The sequence below is a fragment of the Mauremys reevesii genome, linkage group 1 (assembly GCF_016161935.1).
Source record: "Mauremys reevesii isolate NIE-2019 linkage group 1, ASM1616193v1, whole genome shotgun sequence".
NCBI lineage: Eukaryota > Metazoa > Chordata > Testudines > Geoemydidae > Mauremys > Mauremys reevesii.
The window spans coordinates 27,885,530-27,910,087 of NC_052623.1; the positions used below are offsets into that span (position 1 = coordinate 27,885,530).

Consider the following 24,558-nt stretch of genomic DNA (forward strand, 5'->3'; position numbering starts at 1 on the left):
CAAGGGCAGAGTAGGCAGAGTAGGCAGGAAGCAGAAACAAATGGAAAAATAAGTTGACTTCACATAATTAAACTTTTTACTGAAGGCTGCTACATAACTCCTTTTTCCATCCTCCCCTGTGACTTTTTTTATGGGCTGCTCCCACTAAAGAATAAACTTTAACAGTGTATTTCTATTAGCAAGTAAGTCCCCAGGAATTGCTATCCCAAGGGCACATAGGACTAAGGGGAGCTTCTCTCCATAAGCAAGGACTCTGAACATCAGGATCTCAATCCAGAGGGGTCCTGAGCACTCAGTGGGTCATAGCATCAGGCTCTAGGAAGTTCAAGAGTGGAATTAGTCAGGTTTCTCATGCCTTCATTCCAACACATTGTTTGTCTTTTCTTTTGAGTTCCCATCTTCTACTTCTGTAGCAGCAGCAGCTCTGACCAACCCTACCAGCCAAAATGGTGGCAATGTCAGTTAAGCGTTTAATGATGCTTTATGGCTGCCTACAAAGGGGGGCTCCAGAGAAATTCAGTTTACATTCTTTCCATCCAAAACCAAGTCAGAGTTGCACCTGCTTACACCAGAGCTGCATCTGGCCCAGTGAGCGCCAAATCTGTAAGGCACAAAGAACGAGACAGCAGAGGTCAATCTCAGACGTGAGCCTGCCACAAACCAACGCAATAGCCCAGCCACTGAATCATCAATTACATCGGTATCTTTAAGAGAGGCACTAATGCATGGCAAATGCAATGACACGTCTAGAACAAAAATAAACAAACAACACCCTCACCTGTGTTCTCAGCAGCCACTTGAAAATGAAAATGTTAAAATTCCAGGTGCATCGAACCTGTAATTACTGTGTGCTACTCATTAAGGGCCAGATCCAGAGCCCATAAGAGGCAATACAAAAAAAATCTCCCATGGTCTACAACTGGCTTTGGATCAGCTCCTAAGAGAAGAAACTCTTCAGGGACTCACCCCACATACAGAATTCATCAGCCCAAAGTCTTCCTCAGACATCATGAATCCATCAATTTCCCAGTGAAGTCTACTGGTTGTTTGCCACTGACTTTTATTAGGGGAGGCCCTAATAAAAGGTAATGCTGAATGTGCTGTAACACACAGCTAGAGAGACATTTAAAGTATTATGAAAACGGTTATTGCTGCAATTTTCAAATAATAGCTCATGTTGTTTTAAATGTGTTTCTCTTTTACACACACACACACGATTCAGCCCTGACACAAAATGACTGAGCCTGGCTTGAAAAGAGCAAACTTTCCTTAAAGAAGAACTGTGGGGGATGGGGTAAAAAGCATAAGAAGCTGCCAAACTAGGGAACCTCTGTACTTTATGGGTTTTCCTTTTTACAGTGTAACTTGCTTTCTAACCTGAGATTTCAATTTAAGTTCCAGAGATGGTTTTTGGTCTGAGTTACAATTCTTGTCCATTATTTTGTTCCAGTTTTTCTCTCTGTGTGTGAATTTAGTGCCTGTGAAAGTTGCTCAGTGGATACCCCTAGCACCTCTCTTCTTATTTATTTGCAAAGGGCTAACAGTGAGCAAGCGCTTATCTGTCCACAGAACTGGTACAGCACAAGCAGCAGGAGCACTAGCTTCCCCGCACTGGCCTGTCAGAATGATTAAGGCCTAGTCTATGTGTAAAAGTTTTGCCACTATAGCTATACAGGCAAAACCCGCCAAGTGTTGACACAGCTTATATCAGCACAAATGTGCTTTCGCTGGTGTAGCTCATACTGGCTCAGCAAGTGAAATAAGCTATCCCAGCACAAGCATTTTTTGTTGATATAAACGTATCTGACACGAGGGCTTTTGGTAGCACAGAAACACCACAAAATCCCACCCTTAACTAAGACTGCTAGGTTAGCAACCATTTCTAGTGTAGTCCAGGCTTAAGCCCTGAATTACAAACACCACCTTTAGGGTGAGCATGCAGGTCTCTCTCTGACCATTCAGTTCAGTCCAAATTCTTTATTGTTAGGGCATGTTAGGCTTCAAGGCCTAGTGTACATTGGGGATTTGCCCTGACTACAGCCACGGTTGCTGGCCAGCCACCAGGATAGCAGCATGGATGCACACCCCTAGCGTAGACAAGTCATGCTGCTATTAGCACTTTGAAATGAGGGTAAGCAGCACCAGTTGGACTCCATGAAAATAAAGGTTAGCTAATATTTCTGCAGAGGGCTGCTGAACATTAGCCACCAAAACCTCATTCTCCACTACTGGATTTAAAAGCATATGAGCGTTGCATTTTGTAAGTTTCATAGCATCTGTGGATTGAGAATCAAACACAAAACACAGCACATTCCTCCAGTATTGCAGAGCATTGCATGAAGGGTCCCTGCAGCCACAAGCGCATTTGCAGCCCCTTTTCCTGAGTACGCCAGTAACAAAATGCTAGAACGGTGCCTCTTGAACCAGGCTGCTGAGCAAGTATTTGGGGACAGCATGACCACATGTTATTGAAACGTTGACCTTGCTTTCCGCTGTATTAGGACGCGTGCCAGCACACAGGGAGCATCTTTTGTGCTTTGTTCACAGCACCAAAGGACTTCTGAGAATGGATCTGGAACACATCAGAATAAACACAAGCCTGTGAAGCAAAGTATGGATGTAGATACAACTTCTCTAATGTGAGGGGGGGAAGGGAGGGGAATAGAAAGGGGGTGTTGGCTCAAGAGTTTGTCCTGAGGCATTGCTATAGCAATAGCCACACCTGTCACTGAGCATAGCTTGGCTTCCTTCACCATTAAAGAACTTTCAGTTAGGGTGGAGACAGTCAAAAGGAACAAAACACCTTCCAAGACAGACCCTGCATGGGTGTGGTAGCGTGGGGGAGAGAATAAGGCACAAGACTATTCCTGTCCCCTGGTGCAGGAACTAATCTCATTCCTTATGCCCAAAATGCATGCGACTAACCTCACCAGCCTTCCCACAGGGAGACAACTGGGCAGGGCCACAGCCTTGCCTCCTCCTCTGCACCAGCCAAAGATTGCAGCAGAGCTACGCCGATCTATGCTCCAAGATTCACTATGGTTAAGTCAGACTCTATGCCCCCAGGAGTTTCTGCTGGAGCAGAGCCTCCCCCGGTGTCAGATTTCACCGGTCTTTCTCCCTTCTACACAGCCACTGTGTTTGTATGGTTTGATACAAGGAACAGACAGCAGGAACGTCCTAATCATCGTGAGGGACACTTGAAGGAGCGGCAGCCTCTCAAATACTCAGGTCCCAACACATTTTGGGCCCTAGAGACAAAGCACAACCCAAAATCGTATATTTCACCTGGAAGTAAAGATGTGACCAGAGCAGATCTCAGAGCACCAACATTACACCCTCCAGGACCCCCCACTGAAGAGGAGAATGCGCTGCATTCATCACCACCTCCTTTTCAAGGGTAGCCCCAAGTAGAGAACACTGCAGTGATCCAGCCTGCAAGGGATTATGAGACAGGTAAATGTTGCAAAGTCTATAGAGAGGGAAGTTTGCACCCTCCTAGCATGCCTTGGATACACATAAGAGGTGCCAGAAGTGGCTGCCAAGTCAAAAGACAGAAGTGCTCACAAGCCAAAGCCAGTTCGTGCCTTACGTAAGTTGCTTGTTCATAATACGATGCGCAGCATTTTAGATTGCTGTCGCCAGTGGCTTCCTGCATTCAATATCCTTGACTCATCTTCTCTGTCCCAAAATGCTACAGTCCGCCCTTAGCAGGAAATATTTGGAAGCGAACTAGAAGCCTCCCATTGTATATGCAGGGCCTCGTATAAACAGTGACAAAGCAGTGGTGGATCCGGAATGAAAGAGATCTCCCAGGATACAGAGACTAATTCATCCTTGCTGTAATGCCAATGAAGTCAATGGAGTTTCACCCGAGATGAATTTGGCCCAGCAATTGCAGAGCTGGAGGAGACATTTCTCTCCATGTCAAATATTAGCAGAGACTCGTTATGCTGCGTGCTCCACTAGCCAGTACCATGGATTATGAATGTATTAGCTCTAGACCAAACAAGGCTTAAAAAGTATAACCTTCTAGGGAGCACAATTGCCTCAGGTACTGTTTGTTCCAGTCAGGGTAATCTCCTGGGGTACTGCAGGCTGAGGAATACAGTGATGGAAAAGCAGCCATCTGTTTGGCAGCCAGAAGGGGACTCCTTAACAATCAAAAGCACAAGCTCAAAACTCTTCCCATCCTATACCTAGGCCATCAACTGAATAGAAAGGCTAGAGACCCTCCCCTCCCCCCAGCTCAGAGCACAGACACAGAAGCCTACTGTGATTCAGTCTTAGCACCCACCCAGTCTCAGCACCCATCTTATACCATGCTCATCACCTTGATAGCCGGTCACCTCAATGCCTCATTTTGCCCTACATACACCCATCTTATTATTCTGGCTAATTTTAGGCTTAACCACTTAAGTGCTGCCTCACTTACTTGGTAGCACCCACACGGCTCCATGTACACCAGGTTGTGTCACTGATTCCCAACATTCCAGTGGAACATTAGGGATGGGATACCCAGATACTCAGCCTAACTCTGCACCCAGAGAGTGGATGGAAAAGATTGAAAAAACACTCTGGCGTTCTAATGATTCACCAGATTCCAGTGGTACATTCCAATGATGCTGCAGCAGAAACCAGCAGTGAGGGAGTTAATTTCCCTCCCCCTAACTGGGTTCATTCTTAAGTATCCAAACTGGTCAATTTGGTTTTGTATAAGTCCCCAAGATAGCCTGCATGAAAAGTCCAAGAGGGCATTCAGTACAGACAAACTATAATATATTAGCCAGACATACAAAAGACCTCCTTCTACCCACTGCATCTGCACTGCAGCTGTCAGAAAAGTACGTTATCTATTCGAGGGGCTGGCAGGAACAATAACGCCAATATTCCGCCATCCTCTAAAAAGTGCTCACTTCCAGATCACCATGTCTTTAGTGTTTGCAATGGCAGATCTTCAAAGGAAAACATTGATTTGGCTCAAGAGTGGACATTTCAGCAAACTTCATAAGTAATCCCTAAGCTACCAACTGAATAATGCAGAACTTAAGGCAGTTTGGTGCGGGAGGAAAAAATACAATTGATTTTGGAAGCAATAACTTAATTCTTGTGCCTCCACAAATGTGTGGTCCAAGAGGGAGCTGTCTGGCTAATGAGTTCACACCTCTTGCAGCTCAATTAGCTGGCTAAATGCATTTGCACCCAGGGAGGCACAACAGGTGGATTCACAACAGCCCTGGAAAAACTGGGGTGAATAGAACACATTTATGGATCCATGCAGCCATAATGTGCAACTGATAATAAGTAACAATCAGTAAATTGTCTTCTTACTTCAATTGCCCCAGTGCCAAAAGGCCCAGCCCAGACAAACCGTAGATGGCACAAGGAAGCGGATACAGCACCTGGCCATATGAGGGCTGTGTATCATGAGACAATTCTGGGGAAGAAAGTAGCAGGACAAGGTGCCTCAGCCTCCTTAATAGAGTTCAAGATCCCCAGAGAAAAGTCTTCATGCTCAGCCTGGCACAGGTCGCACAGGAGTGCAGGTTCACCTCTAAATCTACCCAGCACCACCTTCTCCCCCTTCCGCTGATCACAGATAGGGCAGTCCGAGGAGCCAGGCACTTTCCAACACAATCTGTGCTGGCACTGCATTCTACAGCCTTGCCACATGGCCCTTGCAAGGGGTCACACTGAAGATGCTACTGAAGTCAGTGTCTGTGACACAGATCACGTTTGCTTTTCTAGGGATAGGCAGGCCTTACACCAAAGTGATGTAGGAGTTCTGCATCTTAGACGATGTCCTTCTATACTGGATACTGTAGCTGTCATACAACCCCTGGAGGGGATCAAGCACAGAAAATACGGGGTATAGAGATACAAGACATAATTAATCTATCAGTGAGATAGCTGTTGGCCATCCAGGAGGGAAAGGTGGTGTTTATGACTGCGTTGGCTATAAATCCAGAATCCCTATGTCCTGCCATTTCCTCCCCCAGAGTATTTACCCAGCTTACATCCTGAGTAGAAAGCCTCTGCTCTATGTTGGCAGAAAGGGCTTTTGAGTGTTTAATCAGTAGCTCTTCCTGGAGGGGCATCATTTCTGTGACTGTGGTGTTGATTTTGGATCTGAGTAGTTAGATTCCTCTTGCTCCCTTATTTTCTAAGCCATTTTCCCCACCACCTCTGCTTGTCCCAAATCCTGGGGATTTGGATACTCTCCAAAGATATCTGAAAATAGACTGTGTTTATACTGTGCACGCAGACCTCTAACATACATAAAGGGATGACATCGGTATATATCTAGTGGGTGCATCAGCTCAGTCATAAGAATAACCATACTGAGTCAGACTACTGGTCCATCTAGTGCAGTATCCTCTCTTCCAACAGTGGCCAGTGCCAGACACTTCAGAAGGAACGAACATGGCAACTACCAAGTGATCCATCCCCTGTCATCCAGTCCCAGCTTCTGGCAGTCGGAGGTTTAGGTACACCTAGAGCATGGGGTTGTGTCCCTGACCATCTTGGCTAATAGCCATTGACAGACCAATCCTCCATGAACTTGTCTAATCCTTTTTTTGAACCCAGTTATACTTTTGGCCTTCACAACATCGCTTGGCAAGGAGTTCCACAGGTTGGCTGTGTTATCTGAAGAAGCACTTCCTTATGTTTGTTTTAAACCTGACGCCTATTAATTTCATCGGGTGAGACCTGGTTCTTATGTTATTAAAAGGGGTAAATAACACTTCCCTAGTCATTTTCTACACTCAGTTCACGATTTTATAGACCTCTATCATATCCCTGTCACGTTCAGAGGAATAATACGGTTATTTTTGCTCCTCTAAAGAGACAAAACGCATGGCTTTTCACTTAAATTCAAACAGCACTGGGTTGGTTTAGATCAGGGGTCAGCAACCTCTGGCATGTGGCTTGTCAGGGTAAGCACCCTGGCGGGCCAGTTTTTGTTTATCTGCCACGTCAGCAAGTACGGTGGATCGCGGTGCCCACTGGCCGCGGTTCGCCGTCCTAGGCCAATGGGGGTGGTGGGAAGCGCCGCGGGCTGAGGGATGTGCTGGCCACGGCTTCCTGCCACCCCCATTGGCCTGGGACAGCGAACCGCAGCCAATGGGAGCTGCAGTCCACCGAACCTACCGACGCGGCAGATAAACAAACTGGCCTGGCCCGCCAGGGTGCTTACCCTGGCGAGCCGCGTGCCAGAGGTTGCCGACCCCTGGTTTAGATTAAAAGTAAAACAAGTTATTAAGAAAAGGAGATAGGACTTTTAGTGAGTTCAAGTATAAAGGACAAATTTAGAAATGGTTATAAGCAAATTTAGAAATGGTTATAAGCAAATTTAGAAATGGTTATAAGCAAATAAAAGTGAAAAGCACTTTCTAGAGATTAATACTTAACAAAACTACAGACTTGGTTCAAGGTAAGATTCTTACCACTCTTCTTTCCAACGAGATGTCTGACTACACGCTGAGTCAGGATCTCCCACAAAGACAAAGTGATCAGTACCTTTGTCTTCTTACATGAAAGATAACTTGGGGTTCTTTGCCTACCCATTTTACAGTCCAGTGACCCTTTGAAATGGAGTCTTCTGAAGGTTACCCCACCAAGATAAAGTCCATTCAAGCTGTGAGGAAGGAGACATGGGATCTGGTGGTGAAGAAAGTTCCATGGTGGTTTCTTCCCTCACTGGTGTTTGCTAAAATGCAGATTGATCCGTTCCTGCCCTCTACCAATGCAAATGAATGGCCACTTGACATGTGATGTTAATCAACTCTGAGGACACCTGGTTGGAGGCACTGGCTTGTCCTTTGTCTGGGAGAAACCTGTTTACCCACTCCTCAGACTTGTCCAGTAAAACACATTTTAGTTCCACATTTCCTTCCTACTTGTATGGTCCCTGGAGCATTTAGTGTACACACACCATGCAAGAATATTAATGATCAGTGTGTTATTAGTTTTCCAATGATACCTTAAATGACACATATCAGATACAGTTTATGACATTAATGAACTGGGATACATTAAACTGGTCAGACCAGTGGAAACACATTACCAGATACCACTAAGCCCCTTGCTTTCTTGAATTGGGATGCAGTAAGGTTCACAATCCCCTCTTAGTCATCTCTTTTCTAAGCTAAATAGTCCCAGTCTTTTTAATGTCTCCTCATATGGAAGCTCTTCCATACCCCTAATCATTTTTGTTGCCTTTCTTTGCACTTTTTCCAGTTCAAATATATCTTTTTTGAGATGGGGTGACCAGAACTGCATGTGGATATACCATGGATTTATCATATTTTCTGTTTTATTATCTATCCATATCCTAATGGCTTCTAACATCATTAGCTTTTTTGACTGCTGTTGCACACTGAGCAGATGTTCTCAATGACTCCAAGATCTTTCTTGAGTGGTAACAGCTAATTTAGGCCTCATCATTTTGTATGTACAGTTGGGATTATGTTTTCCAATGTGCATTACTTTTTAGTGCGATCCCTTTGTAACTCTTCACAGTTAGCTTTGGACTTAATTCTCTTGAGTAATTTTGTATCATCTGCAAATTTCGCCACCTCACTGTTCATCCCCTTTTCCAGTTCATGTATGAATATATTGAACGGGACAGGTCCCAGTACAGATCCTCGGGGGACCCCACTACTTCCTTTCTCGATTGTGAGAATTGACCATTTATTCCTATCCTTTGTTTCTTAACTTTTAAACAGATACTGATCCATGAGAGGACCGTCCCTGTTATCCATGCTTACTTTCCTTAAGAGCCTTTGGTGAGGGCCCCTGTTAAAGGCCTTCTAAAAGTCAAGTACACTGTATCGATTGTTTCACCCTTCTCCACGTGCTTGTTGACACCTCAAAGAAGTCTAATAGATTAAAGCATGATTTTTCTATAAAAAAACATGTTGACTCTTCCCCAAGATATCATGTTCATCTATGTGTCTGATAATTCTGTTCTTTCCTATAGATTTAACCAATTTACCTGGTACTGAAATTTGGCAAACTGGCTTATAATTGTCAGGATCACCTCTGGAGCCCTTTTCAAATGAGTGTTACATTAGCTATCCTCCAGTATCTGATACAGAGGTTGATTTAAGTGATCGTTACATACCACAGTTAGTAGGTATGCAATTTTGTATTTGAGTTCCTTCAGAACTCTTGGGTAAATACACTGGTCCTAGTGACTTATTACAGATTAATTAAACAATTTGTTCCAAAACCTCCTCTATTGACACCTCAGTTTGGGAATCCTCTGAGGGGAAGACTGATGCCAAGAATTAATTTAGCTTCTCCACACTGGCTGGTCTTCTTTTGAGTGCTCCTTTAGCACCTCAATGGTCCAGAGGCCCTACCAACTGTTTGGTAGGCTTCCTGCTTTGATGTACTTAAATAACTTCCCTGTTTTTCTGTCTTTAGCTAGATGCTCTTCAAATTTTTTTGCATGCCTAATTATACTTTTACACTTGATTTGCCAGAGTTTATGCTCTCTCTATTTTCCTCAGTAGAATTTGACTTCCATTGTTGTAAAGATGCCTTTTTGCTTCTAACCACCTATATTACTTTGCTGCTTAGCCACAGTGCCTTTTTAAAGAAATGTATTTGTGGTATAAATTTAATTTGAGCCTCTATTATAGTGTTTTAAAATTGTCTCCATGTAGTTTGCAGGCATTTCACCCTTGTGACTATTCCTTTTAATTTCCATTTAACTATCTTCTTCATTTTTGTGTAGTTAAATGCTACTATGGAAAACGCAAAAGAAACTCACCACTATGAATGTTAAATTTCGTTTCATTATGGATGCTATTACTGAGCAGTTCAACTATATTCACTTCATGTACTAGTTCTTAGAACTAAATCAAGAATTGCCTCTCCCCTTGTGGACTCCAGGATTAGCTGCTCCAAGAAGCAGTCATTTATTGGGTCTAGAAATTTTATCTCTGCATCCATTCCTGCGGTGACATATGTCACCACTCAAATATGAAGATAGTTGAAATCCCCCATTATTACTGGATTTTCTGCCTTTGTAGCCTCTCTATCTCCCTGAGCATTTCACAGTCACTATCACCATCCTGGTCAGATGCTCAGTAGTATATTCCTACTGTTATACTCTTATTATTCAAGAATAGAATTTCTATCCATAGAAATTCTATGGTACAGTTTGAGTCATTTAAGATTTTTACTTTATTTGACTCTGTGCTTTCTTTCACACACAGTGCTACTCCCCCATTGGTGTGACCTATTCTTTCATTCCTAATATTTTGTACCCTGGTCGTCAAGTTGCTGTGGCTCAACAGCATGTGTACCAACCTCAGGGCAGACTGTTAAAAACCAGGGCACAAACCCCAAATTGGCTGAGTTCTGTACTTAGACTTCATCAACCAATTACAAAGTGCAAACTCATCACATACTATAACAGCCTAAACATGGAGTCACAGACAGACAGTCCCCTTGGGTACTCCAGTCTGTCTTGCCACCCAGGTGAGTATGCCTTTGTGATACTTGGTCCCTTACACCAAGGATTACAGCAATATTCAGGTTGCTCCCAGTCCTAGAGGACTAGTCACTTACTCCAGGTCAATTGAACTTAAGATTTCACACCAAAGACAACACTTGTAGCCAATCCTGTAATAAACTATATGCAGATTTATTAATAGGAAAATTAAATAGGACAGTTCTTTACAAGATTAAAGCAGGAAAACATATATACACACAAATGAGTCCCAATCTTACCTTTCAAAAAGTAATAAAAGCTTCTATGATAAGCAGACTCTATATGTCCTTAGGGCTAACCCAGGCTACGCACTGGGGATCTTTTGCTTATGCCTAGTAATCCTTGCCCACAGAATCCAAGCAGCATAAAGATAATAGTTCCTCCTTGTTGGGGCTTTTTATTTCCTTCCCCACTTCTCCTTTGAACGGCAAACTCAGCTGATGGGAGGAATGCATTTGCAAATCTCATCTTCATGGCGGGAGGGGAGAGAGTAAACAACAAAGGCTACATCTACACTACAGCCAGGATCGACGTTCTGACATCGATTCACCGGCGGTCGATTTGGCGGGTCTAGTGAAGACCCGCCAGATCAACAGCAGATCGCTCTCCAGTTGACCCCTGTACTCTACTCCCGATGAGAAGAGTAAAGGTAAGTCGACGGGAGAGTTTCTCCCATTGACCCCCCGTGGTGTAGACCCCACGGTCACTTGACCTAATGTACGTTGACTCCAGCTACGTTATTCACGTAGCTGGAGTTGTGTAGCGTAGATCAACTTACTTGGGTAATATAGACATAGCCAAAGTCTTTTGCCCTCTTTAATGTTCTACTCTAGTCCATCTAGTGTTGATGGGCCTTCCTTGACGGGCAGGACATAACACCTTCTGTTGGAGATCTGCATTCACACTAATTAGGGCATGTCTACACTTGCCATTTAAAAAGTCCCTTTTTTGTGCAAAAATTGTGGGAGCGTCTACACTTGCCAATAACTTTTAGCGGTGAAACTCGGAAGCCTCACCACAAACAGAAAACCACCTCCATGAGAAGCAAACAGTTCTTACCGCTGATCCTTTTGCGGTGATGTGCAAGTGAATATACGTTCTTCCTGTTTAAATAGCTTTTAGCCTCTGGAGGATATCCCACAGTGCCCAGGGTGACCACTCTGGCCAGCAGCTCTGCTACTTTGACGCCAGGTAAACAGACGTCCACCCCTCCCCCTGTAAAGCCCCAGGAACTTTGAAACTCCCTTTCCTGTTTTGTTTGCAGGTGCTCATCTGGCCAAGTGACCATGGCTGCTTCACGGGGAAAATGATCCCCGGCTTGGACCCTGCGCTCACTCCCCCTTCCCACAAGACCTATCATCAAAATGGAGAGAGCTGCACTATGGGATAGCTGCTCTCAGTGCGCTGCTCTCATCGGAGATGGAAGTGCTGCAAATGTAGGCACTATCTGACGCCTGTGGAAGTGAGCGAGTACACAAACCAGCGCTTTTCTTTCACCGGTTTCCTATCCCCGGTGAAACTGACAGCACAAAAACTCTGCAAGTGTAGACATAGCCTTAATGTCTCTCTCCTGTCTAGGGATTTACATGGTTATAGAGACTTACAATGCAACCGCTCAAATATTATGTTACAATATGGGATCCAGATGTTATAAATGAGATTAATTCAAAGCATTCAGTAATGTCTAAACACAAATACCTGTTTAAACAATACTAAGACACAGGTGACCCAGACTGGTTCCAGCTATGTCTTTGTCAGTGTTCAGTGGAGATACGGGGAACCTGGCATGAACTGGTACCTGCGGTCTGCCAGCATCACACTGGTATCACCATGTTCCACTGATTATCCTCATTCCACCAAGTATCCACAATGCCTATTATATCAATAGCCTCATTTACTGCCAGGCCGTCTAGGTCATCCATCTTAGTATTCAGAGTTCTGTTTGCAGTGTTGTTGTAGCCATGTTGGTCCCAGGATACTAGAGAGACAAAGTGGGTGCGGTACCATCTTTTGTTGGACCAACTTCTATTGGTGAGAGAGACAAGCTTCTGACATTACAGAGAGCAGCACAGCACTGCATAAATGCAAAAGCTTGTTTCTCTCACTAACAGAAGTTGGTCCAATAAAAGATGGTACCTCACCAACCCTGCCTCTCTGTTTAGACTTCTAGCTTTTGTATATAAGCTCTTGTACATGTTGTCAATATTCAGTTACTTGCTTTCATGTAAATGGGACTTTTACATTTGACTGTTCCTCACTGCCTCCTACCTCTACTTCATCAACTTCTTTCCTACCTGTTTTACTAGGCTATAGAGTTCCCCCTTTACTAACCTCATCCCTGAGGATCTAATCCCGTATGCTCGACCCATGTGCTCCCCTGCACAGCGGCTTTCCCCCAACTCTTCGTTTAAAAAATCCTCTACAACTCTTAATTTTACATGCCAGCTGTCTGGTTCCATGTTTGGCCCATCCTTCTTGTACAGGTTCCTTCTTTCCCACAAGGTTCCCCAGTTTCTAATAAACTTAAAACCCTTTGCCTGATACCATCATCTCACCCACCCATTAAGACCCTGAAGTTTTGCCTGTCATTCTGGCCCTAAGGGCTGAACTGAAAGCATTCCAGAAAATGCTACCATGGAGGTCCTGGACTTTAATCTCTTACGTAGCACCTTAAATTTGGCCTCCAGGACCTCTCTCCTTCCTTTCCCTGTGTCACTGGTACCTATTCCAGTCCGGCTCCTCCCCAGTACAGCACACAAATCTGTTTAAGTGTCTCATGAGATCCACAACCGTTGCACCCAGCAGGCAATTTACCATGTGGTTCTCCTGATCATCACAAACCCCGCTATCTAGATTTCTAATAATCGAATCCCCCATTACTATTACCTAGCTCAGGGGTTCTCAAACTTCATTGCACCGCAACCCCCTTCTGACAACAAAAATTACTACACAACCCCAGGAGGGAGGCACGAAGCCTGAGCCCACCTGAGCCCTGCTGCCCTGGGTTGGGGGGGCCAAAGCCCAAGCCCCACTGCCCCGGGCCGTGGGTAGGAAGACCAGACAGCAATTGTGAAAAATCAGGACGAGGGTGGGAGGTAATAGGAGCCCATATATAAAAAAAGCCCCAAATGTCAGGACTGCCCCTATAAAATTGGGTCATCTGGTCATCCTCGCTGCGGGGCCAAAACCAAATGCCAGCCCCAGGCAAGGGGCCTGTAACCTGAGCCCCACCACCCAGTGCTGAAGCCCTTGGGCTTCAGCTTGGGTCCTGACCGGCTTCAGCCCCGGACCCCAGCAAGCCTAAGATGGCCCTGGCGACCTCATTACAATGGGGTCACGACCCACTCCAGGGTCCGGACCCACAGTTTGAAACCCGCTGACCTAGCTCTGCCTCATATCTGGAGTTCCCTCCCCTTCAGGGGTAACCTCAGTGCAAGAGGTTACCATGACATCGTCAAGAAGGGCAGCTCACAGCCTGAGATATGGGATTGTTTCCCTCTGCTCCAGCTTGCTGTTCTCCTTCCCTGAGACTTTCATCCTCCTTAACAGCACAAAGTCTGTAAAGCTGGTGGGGATACTGCTCTATTGTGTCCCTGAAAGTCTCTTCTATGTACCCTTCTGTCTCCCTTAGCTCCTGCAGTGCAGCCACTCTGGCCTCAAGAACTTATACTATGTCTCTAAGGGCCACAAGCTGCTCCTACCATATGCACACACGCAGTAACTCACACACCCTCCCTGAAATTTTTTTGCTGCTTGCAGAGAAAAGTGTATTCACACACCACTCTCATGCTGCAAAACTTCTGTTAGTCTATAAGGTGCCACAGGATTCTTTGCTGCTTCTACAGAACCAGACTAACACGGCTACCCCTCTGATACTCCTCACTTAACATCCTCTCCCTTAACGTTGTTTAGATCTTACGTCCCTGCTCAGTTACAGAACATGCTCCATTTAAAGTTGTGCAATGCTTCGCTATAAGGTCGTTTTGCTGCCTGCTTTGTCCACGGCTGGCAGCCCCCCATCAGCTCCTCTGTGCCCTCCCCCCAGTGCCTCCCACCTGCCGGCAGACCCCACGGATCAGCACCTTACCCCTCCTCCCCGCTCCTCCTGCCCGCGGCAATCAGCTGGCTTGTGGCATTCAGGAGGGAGGAGGGAGGAGCAAAGACTCGGTGCGCAGACTCCCCCTCCCTCCTGAACACCACAAGCCAGCTGATTGCCACCGGCAGGAGGCAGGGGAGGGAAGGGGGAGGTGCAAGGACGTGGTGTGCGCAGTAAAGGGGGGGGGGAAGAAGAGGTGGGTTAACGATGAGGCTTGGGGGAAGGGGTGACGTGGGTGGGCCGAGGGTTGAGCCCCCTCACCCTGGTGCTTGCAGAGTAGGGGAAGCTGCCACTGCTGCTGCACAATGTACTTCTCCTAGCCTACAGCACCTTCCGCCTCCTTGCCTGCCTCATTGTCTCCAGTGCCAGCAGGCTGTGCCTGTGTGGGATAAGGTGGGGGCACCTCCCAGCTATTGTACTGTACTGTATGGCAAAAACAATTTCCCTGGAACCTAACCCCCGCCCCCATTTACATTCATTCTTATGGGAAACTGGATTCACTTAACATTGTTTCACTTAAAGTTGCATTTTTCAGGAACATAACTACAACCTTAAGTGAGGAGTTACTGTACATTTCTGGAATGTTGCATTCAAATTTGTTACATTAGTATTGCTACAAACTACTCCAAACACCCTCACTGTCTTAGAAATAAAGCTCAGTGTAAATGTATACAGCTAGGAACAAGGAATGTAGGCCATATTTACAGGATGGAGGACTCAACCTGGGAAGCAGTTACTCTGTAAAAGACTAGGGGGTTGTGGTGGATAATCAGCTGAACATGAGCTCTCAGTGTGACACTGTGGCCAAAAGAGCTAATGTGATCCTTGGATGCATAAACAGAGGAATCTCAAATAGGAGTAGATAGATAGGTTATGTTACTTCTGTATTTGGCACTGGTGCAACCACTGCTGGAATATTGGGTCCAGTTTTGATGCCCACAATTCAAGAAGGATGTTGATAAACTGAAGAGGGTCTAGAGAAGAGCCACGAAAATGATTAAAGGATTAGAAAACCTGCCTTATAGTGATAGACTCAAGGAGCTCAATCTATTTAGCTTAACAAAGAGAAGATTAAGGGTGATGATTACAATCTATAAGAACGTAAGTCCAGAGCACCCAGGAAATTTAAATGACTGCTTTTGAAAATCCCACCAATGGCTTTTTAGGCAACTTGAGCATGGCTAAAATCCCTTGGGCAGCCAACTACCACTTGAACCCCTAGATAGTGGCCCAAATGGCTATCTGCATCTGCCCAGGCTTTTGAAAATGTTAGCAAATGTGTGTAGACACCATCCCTTATGTGTGTCACGTTCTACTTCTGCCACATTCAAGGACAGGAAATTAAAAGCTGCTATATCTGCACTTTTAAAAAACCCAGTGACTCATTCCTCTCTCCTGCCCTCCATCTATTTTTTAGGCTTTTCTATCAATTTGAGGGTGGTAACCTCATTGTATTGCCTCAGCAGGCTAAGGGTGCCCTAGCATCTTGAGTGATTTTGGACGGGAGGAAATGCAGTAACATTTACAGAAGGGGAGAACGGCAGCACTTGAAGAGCATAGGATGACACAGGAGTAAGGTTGTGAAAATCCCAGCATCTTGTGTGCAGCCGAGCCCGAGCTTTCAAATAGCTTGGATGCCCGTCCTGACAACATGTTTTCAAAGACCAAGCATCCAGCCATGTTGTTCTTTGAAAGTGTCCCTTGTTGTAGGGGTGTCTAAAGCTGGCTGCTCGAATCCTCTGCAGAGTATCCAAAAGAGGCCACTTGAAAATTCCTTTCTATGTGACTTTCTTCAAAGTCACATAGGAAGTCAGTGACAGAACTAGTAACAGAACCTAGGCCTCCTGAATCCCAGTCAAATGCCTTAGCCACAAGACCATCTTTCCTTTGTGCTTTCTGACAGAGGTTGCAATATGTCCAACTCAGGCAGGACATACTGATGCACTTTTAAGTCATAAGGATTTGCAAATTGGTGGTAAATATATATCATAAGGATTTGAGACCCCAAAAGTTAAAGCTCCAACCACCACATCCCAAGCTCTAGACATCCTCGACAAATACTTAGAAATAAAATTCTTGGGCTTTGCGGTCTCCCCTGAATATCAGTCAATTCGGGCTATTTTAGGCAAAAGGGCAGGTGTGATTTTCAAGTTTGAAAGGCCCTCATAGAGAGCCCAGACAACAGCTCCCTTTGTATTAAACCAATAGAGCTCAAGCTTTTACACTGATTACTAAACTAACTCACTCTCCATGTGACTCTGCTGCAAAGAGACAGTCTTTTGGCCAATGGGGTCCTAAGCCATTAATGTAGACGTCAAACCCCACACCTTAAACATCACTGGGGAGCTATTAGGCTACCACAATAGCCAATACAGAGTGTAGAGCACCAAGGTGCTCATTACACAGTAGGACACTACATTTCTGCTATCTGAAAATGCAAGAGCATCTGGAAACCTAACCAGACCCCTAACTGGCAAATTCACATAAAACAGCAGACTCAGACCCGAAACCAAAGCAGCAGCTATGATTCTTATCACATAGCATTCCGTGATCACAGATAAGTTGGATAAACTGCCTGGAACATCCCACCTCAAATGAAGATAGTTTATTCTTTAGTAATTATAATATTCTGTGCTATGTCCAGTAAAGAAATAAAATCCTGTTCTGAATTGCTCAGAAAGAACAAAGTACATAGCTCCAGTTTACTGGAGAGCCATATATATATATATAAAAAACCATGGACCATAATGAGCAGATCCTCCCTACCTCACAGGGGTGTTGTAAAGATAAATGCATGAAAGATTGTGAGGCGCTCAGCTCTTATCCTAACAGGGCCATATAAGTACCTAAGATAGAGATAGGCAGAAATATGGAATTTGAAACTGGTGTTGCACATTGCAACATATTTCACCAGTGACAGAAGCTCTTCTTCTCCCCTTCCTCTGCATACATCCAAGTACATTAATTCTTAACAAGAGTCTTCCATAGCCCTCATGGAAGAAAAAAAAACCTTCACAACAGGTTTGATTCTTAAGGAAGTACCCAATGGGAGCTTAACCATTGACTTCAACGGGAGTAGGATCATGTTCTAAAGAAATATCATGTAGAAATGATTTGTACCGGGTGTGCGAACGATGTCAATTTGAAGAAATACTATATTGCATCATACCAAGTGATTCACTTTCAAAGGTTACGGTAATAATTATTCAGTAATAATCAATACATGTAATCTCAGTAGCAACACCAGATATTTTGCTCTGCATAAAGTACTATTGCACATGGCTAGAGGACAAGATAGCATCTGAACAAAAAATATCTGCAATGCTTTAGCAGTAGCAATTGATCAGTGTTCATGTATAGCTGACAATGTTCATAATCTTTTCAGCCTTACAGAGTTTGCCATAGAGTGATTCAAAATGACGCAGAAGTCCAGATTCCTAATATATAGATAACCTGCAAAGCTGCATATGCAGAACTGCCTGGAGTCACAGTGCTCCTATATATTTGGGGATGCAAAAATCATATATATTAAAATAGCACCTGAAGGCCCCAGCCCATTGCACTAGGCACTGTACAAACATTAAAATAAAATATGGTCCCTGCCCCAGATAGTTTACAATCCAAGTTCGAGACAAGAGATAATGGGTGGATACAACAGACAGCAGGAGTATAAGGTAACAGACAATTTTGATCAGTACAAAAGTGTTCACAGCACGTTAACTATCTAATCATTATCAAGTTTATGGTAGGCATGATTTCTAAGAGAGCTGAAGTATTTTGAATAATTAGTAACAATATTAATGTAACAAATCTGAACCCAGCATTGCTTAAACATACACATGTATATGATTCTCAAATTCAATCTAAAATATGCAGCTGTATGAGTCATAGCTAAATACTTTCAGGTCCTATTTTGGATTCCCTGTGAGTTCTTCCGGAGAAAGGAAAGCAGAATAGGATACCCTGCCATTAAGTTGGTCTATGCTGCAGCTCGAGCAATACTGAGAATCAAGACTTCCTCTTCCACATGGGAAATACTATTTAGGGCATAGAACAGACAGCTATAAACCCATCCAAGAGAAGCTTAAAAACCAAACAAAGCCAAATCAAACAAACTCAAATGTGCTTGTCTTAACTCAAAGAAATAAATGGCGGGTTCTATATCTAACTACCAAGTACTGGGAAATGCATTGCAGTATCCTACCTGTTAGAAATGGTCTTTTAAGGAGCTATCATATTTTCCCCCTGCACTAATTTTTGGCTAAATGGAGTTCTTTTGGATACTACACACTTGATTCAGTTAAATGTGTACCTGGCACAAAGGGGCCCCAATCGGGTCCGAGTGTTACCACAATACACACAAAAAGAGAGAAATGGGAGACTGCCCCAGAATGAAAAGGCAAGTGTCTGTGGCCACGCCTAGGCCAATCAGAAAGTGAACAGTTCTGTGAGGGGAGGGGAGGGAAATTTAAAGGCACGCTGGGGTTGTGTTATTTCACCCAGAGTCCTCCAAAGAGAGCTGGACCCAGTCCCAGGCTACCCTCGGGTCATTCTGCGGACAGCTGAGCTCCTGTCCTGAGCGCTGCCGGACCCCACGCACCAATCAAAGCCGCTGCTATAAAAGCCGGCTGCAAGGCCGGGGTTTGATTGGTTAATGGCAAGCGGCGGCCCCCCCGGCGCGCTCCACCCCATAACAACAATAGCCCCGGGGTCTCTAGGTGTCCCCGCGTGCCCCGAGCGCCCGCTCCGGAGGAGTTTGGCACACGTGCCCCCGCGCACGACCCCAGCCGAGCCCGTGGGGCCGCTCTGCAGTGTGGACGCGGTGCAACATCCACGGAGCTCGCCGGGCCAAGCACCCCGCGGCCGGGGCAGGCTCCAGGGCTGGCAAGGCGGGGCACGTACCTTGTTGAGATGGGGGTTCCTGGTGATGTCGTAGCCTCTCTTCTTGGTGGCCTTGGCCGGGGCGCCTCGGGCTTCCCCCGACGGGCAGCCTCTGCTCAGAGGGGGGCTCAGGAGAGGCAGCCACTGGCTCGCCCCCACCACCCGCAGCAGGCGGCGCCCAGCTCGGTTGTAAAGCGGTATCATCGCCTCGGGAGCCCGGCTCCACCTGGTCGGCGCAAGCCCCAGGCAAAGCGGTCAGCGAGGCAGCTCTCCCCAGGTACCTGCAACGGTGGGGGAGACCTGGGGGCCTGCAGAGATGGGGGGCAATCCGGGGGCGGGGGACCTCACTACCAGCTCTGCCCCAGGGGCGGGTGCTGATCGCTGCTGGTTCCCAGGCAGCGCAGGGCTCCGTGCTCATCACCCAGCACCAGCAACTACCTCAGCCCCTGGAGCGACCCTGCAAAAGCGAAAGCAAACCCAGGAAGCAGATCAAGTAGCAGCTGCAACCCAGGGCCTGCTTGCGGCGGAGGCAGCGCCTCCTCCCAGCCGTCCCCCCACCCCGGACCCGTCAAAGCTCAGATGCTCAGGAGAGGGAGTGTGATCCCGGCATCTGCTTCTCCAGGGTCACTGGGCTGCTCCCCTGCGCTGGGAGGGACGGAGGAGGTTGGTCCGGATGGAGATCAGCCTCCCCAGGATCGTGCAGCTGCTGGGCCACCAGAAAAATCACAGCGGGCTCTTTCTTTCCTCCCCACCCCCCATCTAGCCAGCTGGCAAAGGGAAGAGAGCCTGGAGTACAGGGGCTAGGTTCATTCCCCCTGCACCACCCAGCGAGGAACTGGAGGGATGGAGCTACCCCCATCCCTTCTCTGCACCCCCTGAGCCAGCAGCAAGGAGAGAACATGTGGGTAATGAAGCTTGATTCCCTGTCCCCTGAAAGGCGGCTGCAGAGCTTCAGACGCTCCCATGCTAGCAGCAAGGATTTAAGGGGCAGGACCTCTGTAGGCCCCACCGTCAAAACATAGATCTGGGGTGCCTTGAGGTGTGATCCTGGCAGAGCCGCAGGGGAGTGCTGTGCTCATACCCCCTCTCATCAGAGCCTGCTTATGGGATATACTGCTGGTGGCATATTACGCCCATTACATACCCAGCAAATAGACAAGAGGACAGATATAATAAGAAGAAGAGAGGTGGTCAGAAGGTTCCAAAGGTTCATCCAGTATCTGTCTTGTCTCCCAGGCCATGCCAGGGTGTGCCAGAGAGAGTGAAAACCTAACAGCAAATGATCAGTGATCTCTCTCCTCTCCATCCATCTCCCTCCCCCCCACAAACAGAGGCTAGGGACACATTTACCCTATCATGGCTAATAGCCATTATTTATGGGACCCACCATGAATTTATCCAGTCCAGTCCCTTTTATTTTGTAGCCTTCACCTCCTCCTCCTCCTCAGAGGTAGAGAGTCCAAGTTGTTGACTGTGCGCTACGTGAAGAAGAACTTCCTTTTATTTGTTTTAAACCTGCTGCCTATTAATTTCATTTGGTGACCCCTAGTTCTTGTATTAGATAGAGATAGAGGCTTAGCTACATGGAAACTTTTTATTCAGTACTCAAAGTACATTCACCTGCAAAAAACCCAGCACATGTGTCCAAATGTTTTGAATATTAACGTTTGAGAGACATACTGGTCTGTTAAACCTATAGATCGAGATTGTACTCAATTTAATAAAGTCACTAGAAATGACACAAGTGTTTTCATGAGACTCTCCGTATAATCAAAACCAACAAGGAGTCCCTGTGGCACCTTAGAGACTAACAAATTTATTTGGGCATAAGCTTTTGTGGGCTAAAACCCACTACATCAGATGCATGGAGTGAATAATATAGTAGGCAGGTGCATATATATATTACAGCAAATGAAAAGATGGGAGTTACCTTACCAAGTGGGGGGTCAGAGCTAACGAGGCCAATTCAAACAGGGTGGATGTAGCCTATTCCTAACAGTTGATAAGAAGGTGTGAGTATCAGAGGGAAAATTACTTTTTGTAGTGACCCAGCCACTCCCAGTCTTTATTCAGGCCTAATTTGATGGTGTCCAGTTTGCAAATTAATTCCAGTTCTGCAGTTTCTCATTGAAGTCTGTTTTTGAAGTTTTTTTGTTGAAGAATTGCCACTTTTAAGTCTGTTATTGAGTGTCCAGGGAGACTGAAGTGCTCTCCTACTGGTTTTTGAATGTTACAATTCTTGATATCTGATTTGTGTCCATTTATTCTTTTGCATAGAGATGGTCCCGTTTGTACATGGCAGAGGGGCATTACTGGCACATGATGGCATATATCACATTGGTAGATATGCAGGTGAATGAGCCCCTGATGGTGTGGCTGATGTGATTAGGTCCCCTGTTAAACAGAAAGATCTGAAGACTATCTTCTTGTATAATGTCTCTTTAAACAAAAGTTACCTGTGGTAATGATTGTTTTGTTTCTGATATTTACATGGGAAGGATTTGTAAACTTGTTAACCCCCCCCCAAAAGAAAAAACTCCAATAACTAAAGCAAGTGGCATATTAAGTAGGGCCAAATTAGTGTGACACTGGGGTCACGGGTTAAAACGGAGAGCTCTTTGCAAAGCTAGGGAACATCAGTCCTTTCCCAAAGCCCTCTCACACAGCCTTCAACCATGAACAAGGAGGGAGATTGGGACAAAGGACTGAGGCCTGGTCTACACTACAAAGTAAGGTCGACATAAGCCGCGTTATGTCGAGTTAATAATATGTGTGTCTACACAACCAAGTCCCTTCCGCCAACCTAAAGGGCTTGTAAAATCGACTTCTGTACTCCACCTTCGCGAGAGGTGTAGCGCTTCAGTCGACATCCAGACGTCGACATGGGGATAGTGTAGACACTGTGCTGTATAATTCAAATGAAAATTGGCCTCCAGGAGGTGTCCGACAGTGCTTCGCTGTGACCACTCTGGAGAGCACTTTCAACTCCACTACACTTCAGCCAGGTACACAGGAAACAGTCACCCCCCCCTAGTTAAAGCCCTGGGAACTTTTCAATTTTCATTTCCTGTTTGATCGGTGTGGAGAGCTTGTCAGGACAGCCGACAATGGATGCTCAAGGCCACAAACACACTCCAGCATGGAGCACACAGGAGGTGGTGGATCTTATTGCTTTGCGAGGAGAAGAGTCTGAGGCAGAGCTCTGAACCAGCAGAAGAAATGCTGACATCTCTGCCAAAATCGTGTGGGGCATGGGGGAGAAGGGCTACACCAGGGGGACACAGCAGTGCCATGTGAAAATAAAGGAGCGTCAGCAAGCGTACCAGAAGACAAGGGAGGCAAATAGTTGCTCTGGTTCTGAGGTAGACATGTCGCTTCTTGGTGGCAACCCTATAGCTACCCCAAAACGCTCCCAGTCTGTCTTAAAAGTTGCAGCACAAGATCTCTCGCCCGTGTCTTGTGGCCTTATTCACCATGGTTGTAGCAGCAAACCGACTCTTGCCGTAGCCAGCTGTTCTGCTTAAGTTGTGGCTTGCAGGGAAATGCATTGAGGGGTGTTTCTTTTATAAAAAGATTTAACCTTGCACCGGAAACAAACAAAGTACTGTCAATGCTACCCTTGTGCTTTGTATTCTTTGCAACTGAAACCTTGTCCGTAGGTGCATCCTCCACACTAGGACAGAGACTTTCCCAGATTAGAAGGCAGAAAAAGACAACTCGGGATGTTCAATGTTCAGTGAGTTAATGCGTGCCTCTAAGAGTGACAAGATGGAGCTCAGCACATGGAGGATCACACTGTCCCACATTGACCACGAGGACAGAAGAGCATGCAGGGAACATGAGCGTGTCACGCAGGATGAGATGGTGCAGACTATGAGGGAACAAACAGACATGTTGAGGCATCTGGTTGAGAGGCCAGAGTCCTGCTGCAGCCTATGGGGAACCTGCTGCCATTGTCGCCCAAGTTCCACATCCTCTTCTCCCAAACGTCCTAGGATGTGTGTATGGGGGGGGGAGGGGTCTGGTATCCCTTGCACTCAACTCTAGGGGAGGGTACAAGGACCAGAAGGCGCCCATTCCCACACCTTTGATTGTTATTGCACTGCAATTGTAAGCAAGCTGTCCTTGTTTCTCCCTTCCCCCTCCCCCCCAAACCAGTGTGATCAGCCCTTTTGCCCTAGGTTATCTTACTTTTCTTTGCTGTCTCTCAGGGTGAGCTGCCAAGTGATCTGCCTGCACCCCCCACCCGGCCAGAAACTTTTCTCCCTTTGTTTCACAGCTATTATGGAGCACACAGCAACAACAATGGGGATATTGCTTTCACTAAGGTCTAACCTAGTAAGCAAACTATGCCAGTGGGCTTTTAAACATCCAAAGGCACATTCCACCCCACCATTCTGCACGTGCTCAACCTATGGTTGAGCCGCTCCTTACTGCTGTCCAGGCTGCCTGTGTACGGCTTCGTGAGCAATGGGAGCAAGGATAGGCTGGGTCTCCCAGGATCATGATTGATATTTCAACATCAGCAACGGTTATTTTGCAGTCTGGAAAGAAAGTTCGTGCTTGCAACTTTCTGAACAGACTGGAGTTCCTAAAGATGCGCACATCATGCACCTTTCCTGGCCATCCCATGTTGATGTTGGTGAAGTATTTCAATAGAAGTTAGGAGCCTAAATACCTTTGAGGATCTGGACTTTATCCTTTCTGTGAACAGGGGATAACATGCCTTACTTTGCAGGGGTATTGTGAGGACAAGTAAGGTAATGGGGACCAAGCCTGTACCTTATCTAGAGAGACACATTACCCACTTGAAATTTAAACAATTAAAAAAATAGGTTTAGCTCCTACATTTGCCCAGGGGTCCCCTTCTCAATTTCATTGTACAACCCCATTTTCCTGTTTTTAAACATGTCTCTTTCCTTCCTGCATTACTGTGTGAAAGAAACAAACAAAAACACAATTGGGGAAACTGACTAACTCAGCAGAGGAAACAGTGGTACAAAGTGTTGCTCAACTGCACACACACAAAAAAATAGAAAAAGAATTGATTTCTCTCCTTACTTTTCTGTGTGTT

General features: G+C 45.9%; 1 protein-coding gene across 1 annotated transcript in view; it reads right to left on the minus strand.

Annotated features, from left to right (window-relative positions):
• Positions 1-20,091, minus strand: part of ME3 (malic enzyme 3) — a 200,650-nt gene extending 180,559 nt beyond the window's left edge. Inside the window, exon 1 of the mRNA XM_039520379.1 lies at positions 19,506-20,091. Coding sequence (XP_039376313.1) covers positions 19,506-19,688 — 183 coding nt within the window. The 5' untranslated portion in view covers positions 19,689-20,091. The remainder of the gene's footprint in view (positions 1-19,505) is intronic.
• Positions 20,092-24,558: the final 4,467 nt, after the last annotated feature.